The 17,894-nt window shown below is 42.3% G+C and overlaps 1 protein-coding gene across 1 annotated transcript; it reads right to left on the bottom strand.

The window, feature by feature from the left end:
- Nucleotides 1–9,765: 9,765 nt before the first annotated feature.
- Nucleotides 9,766–11,049, bottom strand: LOC131292903 (uncharacterized). The gene has a single exon (XM_058321000.1). It carries the CDS (start codon nucleotides 11,047–11,049, stop codon nucleotides 9,766–9,768), a length of 1,284 nt encoding a protein of 427 aa, XP_058176983.1.
- Between the last annotated feature and the right edge of the window lie 6,845 nt (nucleotides 11,050–17,894).

Here is a 17,894-nt window from a genome sequence, read left to right as displayed (position 1 = left end):
GTATAGTTTTGTATGGAAATGTTCTGCAGCGGAAACGTTTTTTGATGTTCCGATGTAGTTTCGTATGGAAATGTTCTGCAGCGGAAACGTTTTTTGATGTTCCGGTATAGTTTTGTATGGAAATGTTCTGCAGCGGAAACGTTTTTTGATGTTCCGGTATAGTTTTGTATGGAAATGTTCTACAGCGGAAACGTTTTTTGATGTTCCGGTGTAGTTTTGTATGGAAATGTTCTGCAGCGGAAACGTTTTCGGATGTTCCGATGTAGTTTCATATGGAAATGTTCTGCAGCGGAAACGTTTTCGGATGTTCCGATGTAGTTTCGTATGGAAATGTTCTGCAGCGGAAACGTTTTTTGATGTTCCGATGTAGTTTTGTATGGAAATGTTCTGCAGCGGAAACGTTTTTTGATGTTCCGGTATAGTTTTGTATGGAAATGTTCTACAGCGGAAACGTTTTCTGATGTTCCGGTATAGTTTTGTATGGAAATGTTCTGCAGCGGAAACGTTTTTTGATGTTCCGGTGTAGTTTTGTATGGAAATGTTCTGCAGCGGAAACGTTTTTTGATGTTCTGGTGTAGTTTTGTATGGAAACTAGTTTTTTGGAGGCCAGGTACCTGGCCCGTCGGTAACTCCTGGGTCCCCTTCCGCCCCATGTAAGGTTTCATGTCGTCCGCGTTACTTTTTCTAGTTCTTTCTGTAGAAGGTCATTTGTGTCAAATGGTGGAAAGCGGGTTAAAATACAAATTCGAATTGTGGAATTAAAAATTAGATGCGAATCTTTCTGGACCTCTTCCTGGTCCAGGTCGAAGTCCCGCAGTATCAGCTCGAAACCCGGAACACTGTGACGCATGTTATCCCCCACCTTCTGTGTTTCTCGGAAGGATGTATCTCCCTTATCCCGCCTTGTTCGTTCCAATTAACTGACCACGTTGCTACCAAAGTCTGCCAGCGCACGGTTGTTCCCGTTCCCCCTCTTATGCTGCCCCTCTCACGCCCCCACCCCTCACTCCTCATTCTCTCTCTCTCTCACGCCTCTCCCTCTCTCCCTCTCTCTATCTCACTCGCTTCCCATCCTTCTCTCTCTCTCTCTCTCTCTCTCTCTCTCTCTCTCTCTCTGTTTTTCTCTATTTCTCTTTCATTCCTGCTTCCCCAGTCTAACTGACTTCCTCTCCCTCTTGCTCCTTCTTCTCTGTCATGTCTCTATTTCACTTTTTTTTGGCTTTCAAGCCCAAGGTATATATATATGGAAGGTGACATTACGTCGCTGTGGCAGGTGTGCCATATTTGAGTATTGATATGTCATAACCTCAAACCTTGTCCAATACTCACTAAAAACTCACCACAATACCAACAGCAGTGTTACGTCAAGTCATGAAATGTCATTTTACTCTGGACGACTTCACTTTCTAATATATACACCTTGTCTCCAGCCCTCCTCAAAGGTATCAAAACTGTTGCATCAAGATGTCAAAATTATGACAAATAAATTAAATCACCTTGCAATTCCATTTTTTTATTGAAAACCCATGATGATATTCCATTATCTCTATTTGATATGCTGTGTACACCTTGGGTTTGCACAAGATCAGTTTCACATGCCCATTATATTTACATGAACATTTACAAAGATACCTTACAACTCTATACACACCTTGGGCCCACCAATGGATAACTAAATTACTGATTTTATCATAAAGTCTCCTTAAATTTTTGAATGCTCCTTGTACCTTGCGCGGATCAAAAGAAGAACTACTACTAAAAGCATCATTGTATGTTCTAAAAGAAAGAAACTAAAAGCATCATTGTATGTTCTTCAAATCAAAATATGAAAACCACGCTTCTTCAGTTTATAGTTTGCTAAACTAAAAATCCTGACATTTTTAAAACACATTGATCAAAAAAACTATTGATTTTATAATAAAGTTACCTTGAAACCTTGGGCCTTGCCTGAAATTGATATTTGCATCACATAACCAAGGTTGAGACAGCTGACGTATCTATTATTTTTCGATGATAAAAGGATCACCATATGATCAATGAACAAAAAAAGCGCAAAAGTTTTTTTCAACACTAAAAAGGATTCAATAAAATCATTCATTACCTGTTTTGATAACAAAACATGTTGATTTAAAAATTAGATTACCTTGCAACGATGTACATACCTTGGCCCTGTCAGTGTCTTGAAAAAATATCATTTTCATGAAACTGGCTAACATTACCCTACCTTTACAAAGGAAATCAAAGCAAGCTGTCAATGCAGTTCTAACTTGTTCATTCGTGTGTGTGAAGGTTTTGTTTACAAAAGTTTTTTCTAAAATACATTAAAACTTGTGCTTAAGTGAAAATGAAAACTTTATCGTTCAAGACACAGAGGTTTTGTGTTATGCTGTAGTGATTTTGCTCTTGATCTTCTGCTGAAAACGATTTAGAGAGAGAGAGAGTGTTTCCATCGCATGTTTGGTTTTAGCTGTGGCGGGCGCGACGGTCGAAAAACGCATGGTCGAAAAAACGCGTCAAACGAAAAAAAACGCTAAGTAACGCTCAAAACTATTTTAAGTATAAGGATGTTCTGCAGCAGAAAAGGTTTTTGATGTTCCGGTATAATTTTGTATGGAAATGTTCTGCAGCGGAAACGTTTTTTGATGTTCCGGTATAGTTTTGTATGGAAATGTTCGGCAGCGGAAACGTTTTTTGATGTTCTGGTGTAGTTTTGTATGGAGTTTTGTATGGTGTAGTTTTGTATGGAAATGTTCTGCAGCGGAAACGTTTTTTGATGTTCCGGTATAGTTTTGTATGGAAATGTTCTGCAGCGGAAACTTTTTTTGATGTTCCGGTATAGTTTTGTATGGAAATGTTCTGCAGCGGAAACGTTTTCGGATGTTCCGATGTAGTTTCATATGGAAATGTTCTGCAGCGGAAACGTTTTTTGATGTTCCGGTGTAGTTTTGTATGGAAATGTTCTGCAGCGGAAACGTTTTTTGATGTTCCGGTGTACTTTTGTATGGAAATGTTCTGCAGCGGAAACGTTTTCGGATGTTCCGATGTAGTTTCATATGGAAATGTTCTGCAGCGGAAACGTTTTTTGATGTTCCGGTGTAGTTTTGTATGGAAATGTTCTGCAGCGGAAACGTTTTTTGATGTTCCGGTGTACTTTTGTATGGAAATGTTCTGCAGCGGAAACGTTTTCGGATGTTCCGATGTAGTTTCATATGGAAATGTTCTGCAGCGGAAACGTTTTTTGATGTTCCGGTATAGTTTTGTATGGAAATGTTCTGCAGCGGAAACGTTTTTTGATGTTCCGGTGTAGTTTTGTATGGAAATGCTCTGCAGCGGAAACGTTTTTTGATGTTCCGGTGTAGTTTTGTATGGAAATGATCTGCAGCGGAAACGTTTTTTGATGTTTTGATGTAGTTTTGTATGGAAATGTTCTGCAGCGGAAACGTTTTTGATGTTCCGATGTAGTTTTGTATGGAAATGTTCAGCAGCGGAAACGTTTTTTGATATTCCGGTATAGTTTTGTAAGGAAATGTTCTGCGGCGGAAACTTTTTTTGATGTTCTGGTGTAGTTTTGTATGGAAATATTCTGCAGCGGAAACGTTTTTTGATGTTCCGGTATAGTTTTGTATGAAAATGTTCTGCAGCGGAACCGTTTTTTGATGTTCCGATGTAGTTTCGTATGGAAATGTTCTGCAGCGGAACCGTTTTTTGATGTTCCGATGTAGTTTCATATGGAAATGTTCTGCAGCGGAAACGTTTTTTGATGTTCTGGTGTAGTTTGGTATGGAAATGTTCTGCAGCGGAAACGTTTTTGATGTTCCGGTATAATTTTGTATGGAAATGTTCTGCAGCGGAAACGTTTTTTGATATTCCGGTATAGTTTTGTAAGGAAATGTTCTGCGGCGGAAACTTTTTTTGATGTTCTGGTGTAGTTTCGTATGGAAATGTTCTGCAGCGGAAACGTTTTTTGATGTTCCGGTATAGTTTTGTATGGAAATGTTCTGAAGCGGAAACGTTTTTTGATGTTCCGATGTAGTTTCGTATGGAAATGTTCTGCAGCGGAACCGTTTTTTGATGTTCCGATGTAGTTTCATATGGAAATGTTCTGCAGCGGAAACGTTTTTTGATGTTCTGGTGTAGTTTGGTATGGAAATGTTCTGCAGCGGAAACGTTTTTTGATGTTCCGGTATAATTTTGTATGGAAATGTTCTGCAGCGGAAACGTTTTTTGATGTTCCGGTATAGTTTCGTATGGAAATGTTCTGCAGCGGAAACGTTTTTTGATGTTCTGGTGTAGTTTTGTATGGAAATGTTCTGCAGCGGAAACGTTTTTTGATGTTCCGGTATAGTTTTGTATGGAAATGTTTTGCAGCGGAAACGTTTTTTGATGTTCTGGTGTAGTTTTGTATGGAAATGTTCTGCAGCGGAAACGTTTTTTGATGTTCAGATGTAGTTTCGTATGGAAATGTTCTGCAGCGGAAACGTTTTTTGATGTTCCGGTATAGTTTTGTATGGAAATGTTCTGCAGCGGAAACGTTTTTTGATGTTCCGGTATAGTTTTGTTTGGAAATGTTCTGCAGCGGAAACGTTTTTTGATGTTCCGGTGTAGTTTTGTATGGAAATGTTCTGCAGCGGAAACGTTTTTTGATGTTCCGGTATAGTTTTGTATGGAAATGTTCTGCAGCGGAAACGTTTTCGGATGTTCCGATGTAGTTTCATATGGAAATGTTCTGCAGCGGAAACGTTTTCGGATGTTCCGATGTAGTTTCGTATGGAAATGTTCTGCAGCGGAAACGTTTTTTGATGTTCCGATGTAGTTTTGTATGGAAATGTTCAGCAGCGGAAACGTTTTTTGATGTTCCGGTGTAGCTTTGGGCTAAACCTCAAACGGTGGTCGCAGTGGTGAGCGTGAGCCAGCGCTGGGCAGGTGTGAGAGAGCCCGGGTCGTCTCGCTCATGCTCATTTCTCACTCATCCAACGTTCTGCTCGACTGGTTTGAACTGCATGACTATTTAAACTCTCACTGGTGAAACAAATTGGCGAAACAAAATAATTGTTTTCGAGAAAAATTAAGCCCCAGGAGTCGAAAAAATTGGCGGCAAAAAAATAGCTTTTTTCGAGAAAAATTTAGCCCCACTAATCGAAAAAATTGGCGAAAAAAAAACTTTTTTCGAGAAAAATTTAGCCCCAGGAGTCGAAAAAAATGGCGAAAAAAAGTAACTTTTTTCGAGAAAAATTTAGTACCAGGAGAAGAAAAAATTGGCGAAAAAAAATAACCTTTTTTCGAGAAAAATTTAGTCCCAGGAGTCGAAAAAATTGGCGACAAAAAAATAGCTTTTTTCGAGAAAAATTTAGCCCAAGGAGTCGAAAAAATTGGCGAAAAAAAGTAACTTTATTAGAGAAAAATTTAGATCAAGGAGTAGAAAAAATTGGCGAAAAAAAGTAACTTTTTTCGAGAAAAATTTAGTACCAGGAGTAGAAAAAATTGGCGAAAAAACATAACCTTTTTTCGAGAAAAATTTTGCCCCAGGAGTCGACAAAAATGGCGAAAAAAAAAACTTTTTTCGCGAAAAATTTTGCCCCATTAGTCGAAAAAAATTGCGATAAAAAATAACTTTTTTCGAGAAAAATTGAGCCCCAGGAGCAGAAAAATTGGCGAAAAAAAAATAACCTTTTTAGCCCCAGGAGTCGAAAAAAATGGCGAAAAAAAAACTTTTTTCGAGAAAAATTTAGCCCCAGGAGTCGAAAAAATTGGCGAAAAAAATAATTTTTATCGAGAAAAATTTAGCCCCAGGAGTCGAAAAAAATTGCGAAAAAAATTAACTTTTTTCGAGAAAAATTTAGCCCCAGGAGTAGAAAAAAATGGCGAAAAAAAGTAACTTTTTTCGGGAAAATTTAGCCCCAGTAGTCGAAAAAATTGACGAAAAAAATAACTTTTTTGAGAAAAATTTAGCCCCAGGAGAAGAAAAAAATGGCAAAAAAAATAACTTTTATCGAGAAAAATTTAGCCCCAGGAGTCGACAAAATTGGCGAAAAAAAGTAACTTTTTTCGAGAAAAATTAAGTCCCAGGAGTCGAAAAATTTGGCGACAAAAAAAAAAATTTTTCGAGAAAAATGTAACCCCAGGAGTCGAAAAAATTGGCGAAAAAAAGTAACTTTTTCCGAGAAAAATTTTGCCCCAGGAGTAGAAAAAATTGGCGAAAAAAAGTAACTTTTTTCGAGAAAAATTTAGCCCCAGGAGTCGAAAAAGATGGCGAAAAAAAAAAACTTTTTTCGAGAAAAATTAAGCCCCAGGAGTCGAAAAAATTGGCGAAAAAAAATAATTTTCATCGAGAAAAAAACAACTTTTTTCGAGAAAAATTTAGCCCCAGGAGTCGAAACAAATGTCGAAAAAAAAACTTTTTTCGAGGAAAATTTAGCCCCAGGAGTCGAAAAAGTTGGCGACAAGAAAATAGCTTTTTTCGAGAAAAATTTAGCCCCAGGAGTTTTTTTTTGTAAAACATAAACTATTTATTTTATAAATAGATAAGGTGTACAAACAAAACTTTCTTATACTCTATAATCACAAATACAGTGCACACTTAAGGACATTTACATCGATCGCAGCATCATTGTTTCCAATGATGTGGATGATGTAGTTTGCAAACAAACGAAGGACAACCTTCCGCTGCGCAATGCTTATATTCCCAAGCACTGGGAATCGGAGACACTCGAAGGACGACTGACACCCTGGAGCTTCATTCCTGATGCACTGCTGCAGCAGGTCCCAGGCGGCAATAACGCGAGTGCAGGAGGTGAACATGTGTTCCAGGGTGTCACACTCAACACAGAACATGCAGGAAGCCGAAGACGTGCGTCCCATACGCATAAGCAGCTCTCCGTGTGGGATCTTGCCATTCGCAAGCAAATATAAGGTGGATCTTTGCTCCGCTGTTAGTTTGCTTCGGTGGATGTTGTTCCACACCTTTTTCCAGGTTGCCTTCGGATGGGACTGAATCTTGGCTGGGGGTAGTCTGTTCACTTGCAACCTGCGGAGGGCCTTGGTGGATAGCTGTTTTTTTTACTGCCGATGGAGTGTACGCCAGTTGCTGGATAACACTGCGAAGGCACGGATACGTAGTTGTTATGGGTGAAATATCTGGGGGGTTTCCCGCACACAAGATGTGTTGGGCTCCAAATGGGAGGCTTTGATGTTCTACAACATAGCGGTTTGTAAGTAGGGCTGCTGTCATCACGGCTGGGATGTGGAGGTTTAAGCCCCCACGGTCTCGTGGCAGGGCCAGCTGCTGGAGCGAGACACGTATACCCCCAGATCCGTTCCAGAGGAGAGATCCGATCAAACTTGTCACCTTGGCTATGTCCATTGCGCGAGGGCCACAGACTGACGCAACAAACCATAGCTTAGGGAGCAAGAATGAGTTGAGCAGCGTTACCTTTTGCAGCAGGTTTAGATCTCTCACCCTGTGCAGCCATACCAACTGACGAAAGTGATTGATAACAGTATCCCAATTGTGGCCCGCTGTTTCCCGGATACTGTTAGAGAACAGAATTCCAAGTAAACGGAGCCGTTCTACGGTGTGCAGCCATGGCAGGTTGATTCTGTTCTCGGTTGTCACCATTCCGATGTCCAGAGCCGTGGTTTTAAGGACGTTTAACCTCGCTTCAGAAGTGACTCCAAAGGCCTCAATTGCTGCTCTCACCCGCTCGATTGTGGAAGGGGAAGTACTCACCACGGAGACGTCGTCAGCATACGCGTTGATCAGGTCGTCCTGATCGCAGCATATATCTTCGAGTCTCTTGATGAGGGGGTGAAGGTAGAGGATGAACAGGTGCATTGACAAGGGATCTCCTTGTCGCACGGAACGTTGGATGGGAAAGGCAGGTGATAGGGATCCATTTACAATGACACGGGACGAAGATTGCTCACCAATTTTCTTCAAAAGCCGCACTAGTGCGGGATTAAACCCTAATGCATCCATCGTTCTAAACAGGAAGCCCCTGTCAACACGGTCAAACGCCTGCGAGAGATCGAATGAGACGAGTTTTGCACACTTCTTCTTCCGTTTGAGTTCGAATATTCTCTCCTTAACAGAGAGCACAGCTTGGAAGATATTGCAGGGTTTATTGCTACACTTCTGCGACGGTGAAATGATTTGCCACCTAGCAATAATCTTCTCGAGCCGCTGCTTCAGAATTCTGGAAAGCAGATTGTAGTCAGTGTTAAGCAGAGAGATCGGACGGTACGAAGATAGTGTGCACCCATCTCCCCTTTTCCTCGCAAGCACTATGACCCCATCGACAAAGGCCGCCGGGAAACGACCGTTGAGAGCATCGTTGAGAATCAATATGATTTCTCTCCAAATTATCCCAAACGTTCGCTGATAAAATTCAATCGGAATTCCATCCGGCCCAGGAGACTTTCGAGGTTTCGATTTTTCAATTGCATGAAGGACATCACCGTAGGTGATCTCATCCATGCAATCGTTGTTGATTTCGCAATCTTCGGGGATTACACGATGACAGGCAAAAGTATCGTCAACGTTTGTTGTCTCGTCGGTGTATAACTCCCTGTAGTACGTATGTATATAGTCTGCCAGTTGTTTTGGAGAGTCCAAAACAACGTTGTTGTCACACGTAAGTCTGGTGATCACGGTGCGCTCCCGCCTTCGTTTCTCAAGCTGAAAGGTGGAGAGGTTTTCCCCACACACCCTTGTTTCGTTAATCCTTGTGAAGTCCTCGGAGAAACGCCTCTGAAGGAGTAGCATTTCTCCTTTTATACGGTTGATATTGACCAACTCGATCGGATTGGAAAGATACCGACCGTATGAGGACTCTAACTTCGCATAGAGAATGTTATGCTGCAAGCGGAACATGGAGTATTTTTCATTCGTTTTCCATCGGAAGAACGATTTTATTTTTGGTTTGGCGAAATGAATCCACCATTCCATCCAGGAGCCAAAGCTCCTTCGCTGTTTTGTCCAATAGTTCCACTTACATCTAAACTCCTCCATGTTTTCGGCTGTCAAGATATGTGGCCGAAGTTGCCAGTATCCATTTTGCCGCATGCGAGGTATGTTTGGAAGGCAGATGCGCACCGTGAGCGCCTTATGGTCCGAGAAAGACAATACGTGCATGTCTGTTGCACGCAGTTGATCCTTCATGTCCTTAGAGACGTAGCAGCGATCGATGCGAGAGCCCGAACCACGTGTGATGTGAGAGAACTCTACAAAGTTGCCTGAGAGCCTCCCAGCTGTCACACAACTGCATACTGTCAACAAAGTTTTGCAAAGTGAGACTCGTATTCCCCATACCCGTGGCGTCCTTGGACTTCAGCACGCAGTTGAAATCCCCTGCAAGGATGACCGGTCCCGGTGCATTCCGCAGGTAGTACGTCAACGAGCGGTTGAAAAAGAGTTCCCGCTCAGCTCTGTTTTGACTTCCCGAAGGAGCGTAAATGTTGCATAGCGTGGAAGAATTCTCAAGCCGGACGCAGATTAGTCGTGAGTCCAAGCTACGCTCGACGTGAGAAAATTTTAGGTTCACCCGCAAGGCGATCGCTGTACCTCTCCTTGTGTGGTCAATGTTTGTTACAACATTGTACCCAGGGAGCACTAAGTCTTTGACAGAAACTTCTTTTAGGAAGATTATGTCTGTGTCAAGAGTGCGTATGAAAGTTCGTAGTGCATCTAGTTTGGTGGAATTGGATATCGCATTGATGTTTATCGATGCGATCGTCACTGATGTCATCAACTCATCCATTTCCACCAAACTACTGTGCGTCCACTTCCATTACCCCAGTCGGTTTCGCTGCCGTGGTCTTTTTGGGAGGACGACCTGGCTTACGCTTGATCGGTTCCTCCCCAGACTTGCACGACACGTCGCTGTCCGTCTGTTCGTCCGTCTTTCTCTTACCTGCCACTGTTTGCCAGGAAAGGGATGAAGGTGTAGCGGAAGGTGAAGGGACACGAGGGGCTTTGAACGTCGATGAGGCATCGGCGTCCACCTGAAGTCCGGCGTTGTCCATCTTGGTGCTGGTCGATGCTGCCGGTACGGTCAACGCACTTGCCCGGATGAAAGATGCTACTGCCGGGACGGTCCGTGTACTAGCCGCAACGCTAGTGGCCTGCATCGGGATGATCGTTGCTGGTGCGCCTATTGTCAGGCTCGAAGCACCGGCCGGTGCGCTCGCCGCGACGGTCGATGTGCTCGCCGCGACGGTCGATGTGCTCGTCGGGACTGTCGGTGCGGGGACGGCCGGTGCGCTCTCCGGGACGGTCGATGCGGGCGCCGGGATGATCGGTGTGCTCGATGGGATGAGCATTGTGCTTGCCGGAACGGTCGGTGTGCTCACCGGGTCGGTCGGTGCACGGACGGTTTGTGTGCTCGCCCGGGGGACTGTTGCTGGAGCAGGGTTTTCGGTGCCATTCTGCACCGCTGAGGCATACGACAGCCTCTCGTTGACGCTCGTCTTCTGAGCCACCAGTTTCCTGCCTTGGGTGCAGGTCATCCCATGGTGTGCAGCAAGACGGCATGTTCGACACGTTTGCTGCTGTCCCCGGTATGTTATCAGCGTCTCTTCCCCTCCAATCGAGACGTATGACGGCACCGGCTTAGACAAGACCGCTGTGACGTAGCGGTATCCGTCAGGGATTCCGGCACACGGGTATGGCTTCGCCCATACTCCGGCTCGGATTGACCGGACTTCTCCGTAGCGAGCAAAGAAATCCGTAATGCATCTGTCCGTGATGTCCTCGAACAGGTCGTGGATTTTGATGACCACGGAATTGTCGACCATTACGATCGGGATCGGGAATTTCTTCCCGTCGCATTCGAGAGAATGCTTGCCGTCGTTCTCCTCGACGGTTCTTAGAGCAAGGCTCTGGTCCTTCACTCGGATGTGAAGGAAGTGGGATGCCGGCTTCGTCCGGATTGAAACGATTGAAGAGCTGCTTAGACCCAGCTTGGTCATGGCGAGGGTTGTGGCCTCCATCAAGGACGGCCTTTTGGGGAGCTTCGAGAAATCCACCCGCAGGGTGCTTCTCGAAGCAGCCATGATGTGGCTTGCTTTTGCACTTTTTTTTAACACTCTGTTTTGGTAAAAGTGCGTCCGATCGCAACGAGTCTCGGAGAGGAACTTCCTCAGGAGTCGAAAAAATTGGCGAAAAAAAGTAACTTTTTTCGAGAAAAATTTAGCCCCAGGAGTCGAAAAAAATGGCGAAAAAAAGTAACTTTTTTCTTGAAAAATTTAGCCTCAGGATTCGAAAAAAATGGCGAAAACAAGTAACTTTTTTCGAGAAAAATTAAGCCCCAGGAGTCGAAAAAAATGGCGAAAAAAAGTAACTTTTGTCGAGAAAAATTAAGCCCCAGGAGTCGAAAAAAATGGCGAAAAAAAGTAACGTTTTTCGAAAAAAATTTAGCCTCAGGAGTCGAAAAAAATGGCGAAAAAAAGTAACTTTTTTCGAGAAAAATTTAGCCCCAGGAGTCGAAAAAATTGGCGAAAAAAAGTAACGTTTTTCTTGAAAAATTTAGCCCCAGGCGTCGAAAAAATTGGCGAAAAAAAGTATCTTTTTTCTTGAAAAATTTAGCCTCAGGAGTCGAAAAAATTGACGAAAAAAAGTAACGTTTTTCTTGAAAAATTTAGCCCCAGGAGTCGAAAAAATTGGCGAAAAAAAGTAACTTTTTTCTTGAAAAATTTAGCCGCAGGAGTCGAAAAAAATGTCGAATAAAAGTAACTTTTTTCGAGAAAAATTAAGCCTCAGGAGTCGAAAAAATTGGCGAAAAAAAATAACTTTTGTCGAAAAAAATTTAGCCTCAGGAGTCGAAAAGAATGGCGAAAAAAAGTAACTTTTTTCGAGAAAAATTTAGCCCCTGGAGTCGAAAAAAATGGCGAAATAAAGTAGCTTTTTTTCGTGAAAAATTAAGCCCCAGGAGTAGAAAAAAATGGCGAAAAAAAGTAACGTTTTTCGAGAAAAATTTAGCCCCAGGAGTCGAAAAAATTGGCGAAAAAAAGTAACGTTTTTCTTGAAAAATTAAGCCCCAGGAGTCGAAAAAATTGTCGAAAAAAAGTATCTTTTGTCTTGAAAAATTTAGCCTCAGGAGTCGACAAAATTGGCGAAAAAAAATAACTTTTTTCGAGAAAAATTTAGCCTCAGGAGTCGACAAAATTGGCGAAAAAAAGTAACTTTTTTCTTGAAAAATTTAGCCTCATTGGTCGAAAAAAATGGCGAAAAAAAGTAACTTTTTTCGAGAAAAATTTAGCCTCAGGAGTCGAAAAAAATGGCGAAAAAAAGTAACGTTTTTCTTGAAAAATTTAGCCTCAGGAGTCGAAAAAAATGGTGAAAAAAGAAACTTTTTTCTTGAAAAATTTAGCCCCAGGAGTCGAAAAAATTGGCGAAAAAAAATAACTTTTTTCGAGAAAAATTTAGCATAAGGAGTCGAAAAAATGGCGAAAAAAAGTAACTTTTTTCGAGAAAAATTTAGCCCCAGGAGTCGAAAAAAATGGCGTAAAAAAGCAACTTTTTTCGAGAAAAATTTAGCCCCAGAAGTCGAAAAAATTGGCGAAAAAAAGTAACTTTTTTCTTGAAAAATTTAGCCTCAGGAGTCGAAAAAAATGGCGAAAAAAAGTAACGTTTTTCGTGAAAAATTTAGCCGCAGGAGTCGAAAAAATTGGCGAAAAAAAGTAACGTTTTTCTTGAAAAATTTAGCCCCAGGAGTCGAAAAAATTGTCGAAAAAAAATATCTTTTTTCTTGAAAAATTAAGCCTCAGGAGTCGAAAAAATTGGCGAAAAAAAATAACTTTTTTCGAGAAAAATTTAGCCTCAGGAGTCGAAAAAATTGGTGAAAAAAAGTAACTTTTTTCTTGAAAAATTTAGCCTCAGGAGTCGAAAAAAATGGCGAAAAACAGTAACTTTTTTCGAGAAAAATTTAGCCTCAGGAGTCGAAAAAAATGGCGAAAAAAAGTAACTTTTTTCGAGAAAACTTTAGCACCAGGAGTCGAAAAAAATGGCGAAAAAAAATAACTTTTTTCGAGAAAAATTTAGCCTCAGGAGTCGAAAAAAATGGCGAAAAAAAATAACTTTTTTCGAGAAAAATTAAGCCCCAGGAGTCGAAAAAAATGGCGAAAAAAAGTAAATTTTTTCGAGAAAAATTTAGCCCCAGGAGTCGAAAAAAATGGCGAAAAAAAGTAACGTTTTTCTTGAAAAATTTAGCCCCAGGAGTCGAAAAAATTGGCGAAAAAAAGTAACGTTTTTCTTGAAAAATTTAGCGCCAGGAGTCGAAAAAATTGGCGAAAAACAGTAACATTTTTCTTGAAAAATTTAGCTCCAGGAGTCGAAAAAAATGGCGAAAAAAACTAGCTTTTTTCTTGAAAAATTTAGCCCCAGGAGTCGAAAAAATTGGCGAAAAAAAATTACTTTTTTCGAGAAAAATTTAGCCTCAGGAGTCGAAAAGAATGGCGAAAAAAAGTAACTTTTTTCTTGAAAAATTTAGCCCCAGGAGTCGAAAAAATTGGCGAAAAAAAATAACTTTTTTCTTGAAAACCTAGGTAAAACGGCCCGGTTACACGGCCCAGTTACAGGGCCCGTTTACAGGGCCAGGTTACAGTGCCCGTTTACAGGTCCCAGTTACAGGGCCCGTTGACAGGTCCCGGTGACGGGGCCGTTTACAGGGCCCGTTGACTGGACCCGGTTACAGGGCCCGGTAACACGACCAATTTACAGGTCCCGGTTACAGAGCATGTTTACAGGACCCGTTTACCACGGCCTGGTAACACGGCCCGTTTATAGGGCCCGGTAACACGGCCCGTTTACAGGGCCCGGCAAACGGCGGTAACACGGCCCGTTTACATGGCCCGGTAATACAGCCAATTTATAGGTCCCGGCTTCAGGGCCAAAGCTTATGAATGTAGTTTTATTGTTGATTTTATTCTACGTCGCTCATTTTCATCACGTGAAGCACAACCTTTCCGAAGAGTAAATGCAATGTTCGATTCGAAATAATCCCCAAAATCATGAAAACGTTTCATTTCCTTCCTATTACAAACTTTAAATGAAACTGTGAAGCAGATTTCCGCTTTGCTTTGTTTTATTTTCCAGCCAAGTAACCATCGATAATCAATGTAACCATCGATTACCAAAAAAACATGTTTCCCCTCCATCCTGCATCCGTAGTATCCTTAGCGACAGCACAGCGTTAAGGGGAAATTCCGACGCTTAGGGGAAATTTCGACGCTGTAGTGTGTGTAGAAATTGTTTGCATCTCACTTTCACCCTCCCTTCGCTCGCCCTCCACGCTATTGCTATCTAATGCCATCGTTACGTCTAACTGTAATTTAAGAGTGGACTAGGTAAAACGGCCCGGTTACACGATCCAGTTACAAGACCCGATAACAGGACCCGGTTACAGGTCCCAGTTACAGGGCTCATTGACAGGTCCCGGTTACAGGGCCCGTTTACAGGACCCGTTTATAGGACCCGTTGACTGGACCCGGTAACAGGGCCCGGTAACACGGCCCGTTTACAGGGCCCGGTAAACGACGGTAACACGGCCCGTTTACATGGCCCGGTTATAGGGCCCGGTAACACGGCCCGTTTACAGGGCCCGGTAACATGACCAATTTGCAGGTCCCGGTTACAGAGCCCGTTGACAGGACCCGTTTACAGGGCCCGGTAACATGGCCCGTTTATATGGCCCGGTAACAGGGCCCGGTAACACGACCAATTTACAGGTCCCGGTTACAGAGCATGTTTACAGGACCCGTTTACATGGCCTGGTAACACGGCCCGTTTATAGGGCCCGGTAAACGGCGGTAACACGGCCCGTTTACATGGCCCGGTTATAGGGCCCGGTAACACGGCCCGGTTACAGGCCCCGGTAACACGACCAATTTACAGGGCCCGGTAACATGGCCCGTTTACATGGCCCGGTAATACAGCCAATTTACAGGTCCCGGCTTCAGGGCCAAAGCTTATGGATGTAGTTTTATTGTTGATTTTATTCTACGTCGGTCATTTTCATCACGTGAAGCACAACCTTTCCGAAGAGTAAATGCAATGTTCGATTCGAAATTGTACCCAAAATCACGAAAACATTTCATTTCCTTCCTATTACAAACTTTGAATGAAACTGTGTAGATTTCCGCTTTGCTTTGTTTTATTTTCCAGCCAAGTAACCATCGATAATCAATGTAACCATCGATTACAAAAAAAAAATGTTTCCCCTCCATCCTGCATCCATAGTATCCTTAGCGACAGCACAGCGTTAAGGGGAAATTCCGACGCTTAGGGGAAATTCCTACGCTTAGGGGAAATTCCTACGCGGTAGGGGAAATTTCTACGCGTAGAAATTGTTTGCATCTCACTTTCACCCTCCCTTCGCTCGCTTTCCACGGTATTGCTATCTAATGCCAACGTCACGTCTAACTGTAATTTAAGAGGGCGACTAGGTAAAACGGCCCGGTTACACGGCCCACTTGCAGAACCCGTTTACAGGGCCCGGTACCAGGGCTCGTTTACAGGGCCCGTTTACATGGCCCGGTTACATGGCCCGGTAACACGGCCCGTTTGCAGGGCCCGGTAACACGGCCCGTTTGCAGGGCCCGGTAAACGGCGGTAACACGGCCCGTTTACAGGGCCCGGTAACACAGCCCGTTTACAGGGCCCGGTAACACGTCCCGTTTACATGGCCCGGTTACAGGGCCCGGTAACACGGCCCGTTTGCAGGGCCCGGTAACACAGCCCGTTTACAGGGCCCGGTAACACGTCCCGTTTACATGGCCCGTTTGCAGGGCCCGGTAACACGGCCCGTTTACATGGCCCGGTTAAAGTCCCGTTTACTGGGCCCAACCTTATGGAAGTAGTTTTATTATTAATTTTATTCTTCGTTGATTATTTTCATCTCGTTGCCACCTTTCCCAAGAGTAAAAGCAATGTTCGATTCGAAATTATCCCCAAAATCACGAAAACGTTTCATTTCCTTTTGTATGCTCAGAGAAAACGGAAACTATTTCAGTACGATGGTGCAAACATTATTACGCATACGGTAAATGGGGTACACGGTGGTGCAAACATTATCACGCATACGGTATTTGGTTTCCCTTAACAACAGCATAGCGGTTAAGGGGAAATTTCTACGCTGTAAAGGGGAACCTGACGCGTCAGCACAGTGCATCTCATTTTCGCCCTCCCATCGCTCGCTCACTTCTCGCTATTGCTATCTAATTCCATCGTTACGGCTAACTGTAATTTTAGAGTGGATTTAGCACCAGGAGTCGAAAAAATTGGCGAAAAAAAGTAAATTTTTTCTTGAAAAATTAAGCCTCAGGAGTCGAAAAAAATGGCGAAAAAAAATAACTTTTTTCTTGAAAAAATAAGCCTCAGGAGTCGAAAAAAATGGCGAAAAAAAGTAACGTTTTTCGTGAAAAATTAAGCCCCAGGAGTCGAAAAAAATGGCGAAAAAAAGTAACTTTTTTCGAGAAAAATTTAGCCCCCGGAGTCGAAAAAATTGGCGAAAAAAAGTAACTTTTTTCTTGAAAAATTTAGCCTCAGGAGTCGAAAAAAATGGTGAAAAAAAGTAACTTTTTTCCGGAAAAATTTAGCCCCAGGAGTCGAAAAAATGGCGAAAAAAAGTAACTTTTTTCGAGAAAAATTTAGCCCCAGGAGTCGAAAAAAATGGCGTAAAAAAGCAACTTTTTTCGAGAAAAATTTAGCCCCAGGAGTCGAAAAAATTGGCGAAAAAAAGTAACTTTTTTCTTGAAAAATTTAGGCTCAGGAGTCGAAAAAAATGGCGAAAAAAAGTAACGTTTTTCGTGAAAAATTTAGCCGCAGGAGTCGAAAAAATTGGCGAAAAAAAGTAACGTTTTTCTTGAAAAATTTAGCCCCAGGAGTCGAAAAAATTGTCGAAAAAAAGTATCTTTTTTCTTGAAAAATTAAGCCTCAGGAGTCGAAAAAATTGGCGAAAAAAAAATAACTTTTTTCGAGAAAAATTTAGCCTCAGGAGTCGAAAAAATTGGTGAAAAAAAGTAACTTTTTTCTTGAAAAATTTAGCCTCAGGAGTCGAAAAAAATGGCGAAAAAAAGTAACTTTTTTCGAGAAAACTTTAGCACCAGGAGTCGAAAAAATGGCGAAAAAAAATAACTTTTTTCGTGAAAAATTTAGCCTCAGGAGTCGAAAAAAATGGCGAAAAAAAATAACTTTTTTCGAGAAAAATTTAGCCCCAGGAGTCGAAAAAAATGGTGAAAAAAAGTAAATTTTTTTGAGAAAAATTAAGCCCCAGGAGTCGAAAAAAATGGCGAAAAAAAGTAATGTTTTTCTTGAAAAATTTATCCCCAGGAGTCGAAAAAATTGGCGAAAAAAAGTAACGTTTTTCTTGAAAAATTTAGCGCCAGGAGTCGAAAAAATTGGCGAAAAACAGTAACATTTTTCTTGAAATATTTAGCCCCAGGAGTCGATAAAATGGCGAAAAAAACTAGCTTTTTTCTTGAAAAATTTAGCCCTAGAAGTCGAAAAAATTGGCGAAAAAAAATAACTTTTTTCGAGAAAAATTTAGCCTCAGGAGTCGAAAAGAATGGCGAAAAAAAGTAACTTTTTTCTTGAAAAATTTAGCCCCAGGAGTCGAAAAAATTGGCGAAAAAAAATAACTTTTTTCTTGAAAAACTAGGTAAAACGGCCCGGTTACACGGCCCAGTTACAAGGCCCGTTTACAGGGCCAGGTTACAGTGCCCGTTTACAGGTCCCAGTTACAGGGCCCGTTGACAGGTCCCGGTGACAGGGCCGTTTACAGGGCCCGTTGACTGGACCCGGTTACAGGGCCCGGTAACACGGCCCGTTTACAGGTCCCGGTTCCAGGGCCCGTTGACTGGTCGAAAAGTTAGCCTCAGGAGTCGAAAAAATTGGCGAAAAA

This window comes from Anopheles ziemanni, unplaced genomic scaffold, assembly GCF_943734765.1.
Source record: "Anopheles ziemanni unplaced genomic scaffold, idAnoZiCoDA_A2_x.2 scaffold_12_ctg1, whole genome shotgun sequence".
NCBI classification, from domain to species: domain Eukaryota; kingdom Metazoa; phylum Arthropoda; class Insecta; order Diptera; family Culicidae; genus Anopheles; species Anopheles ziemanni.
The sequence above is the reverse complement of the archived record's forward strand: the minus strand, read 5'-3'. Positions and strand labels throughout refer to the sequence as shown.

Coding starts and splice junctions, on each gene's coding strand:
- LOC131292903 (XM_058321000.1), bottom strand. CDS start 11,049: ATGGCTGCTTCGAGAAGCACCCTGCGGGTGGATTTCTCGAAGCTCCCC.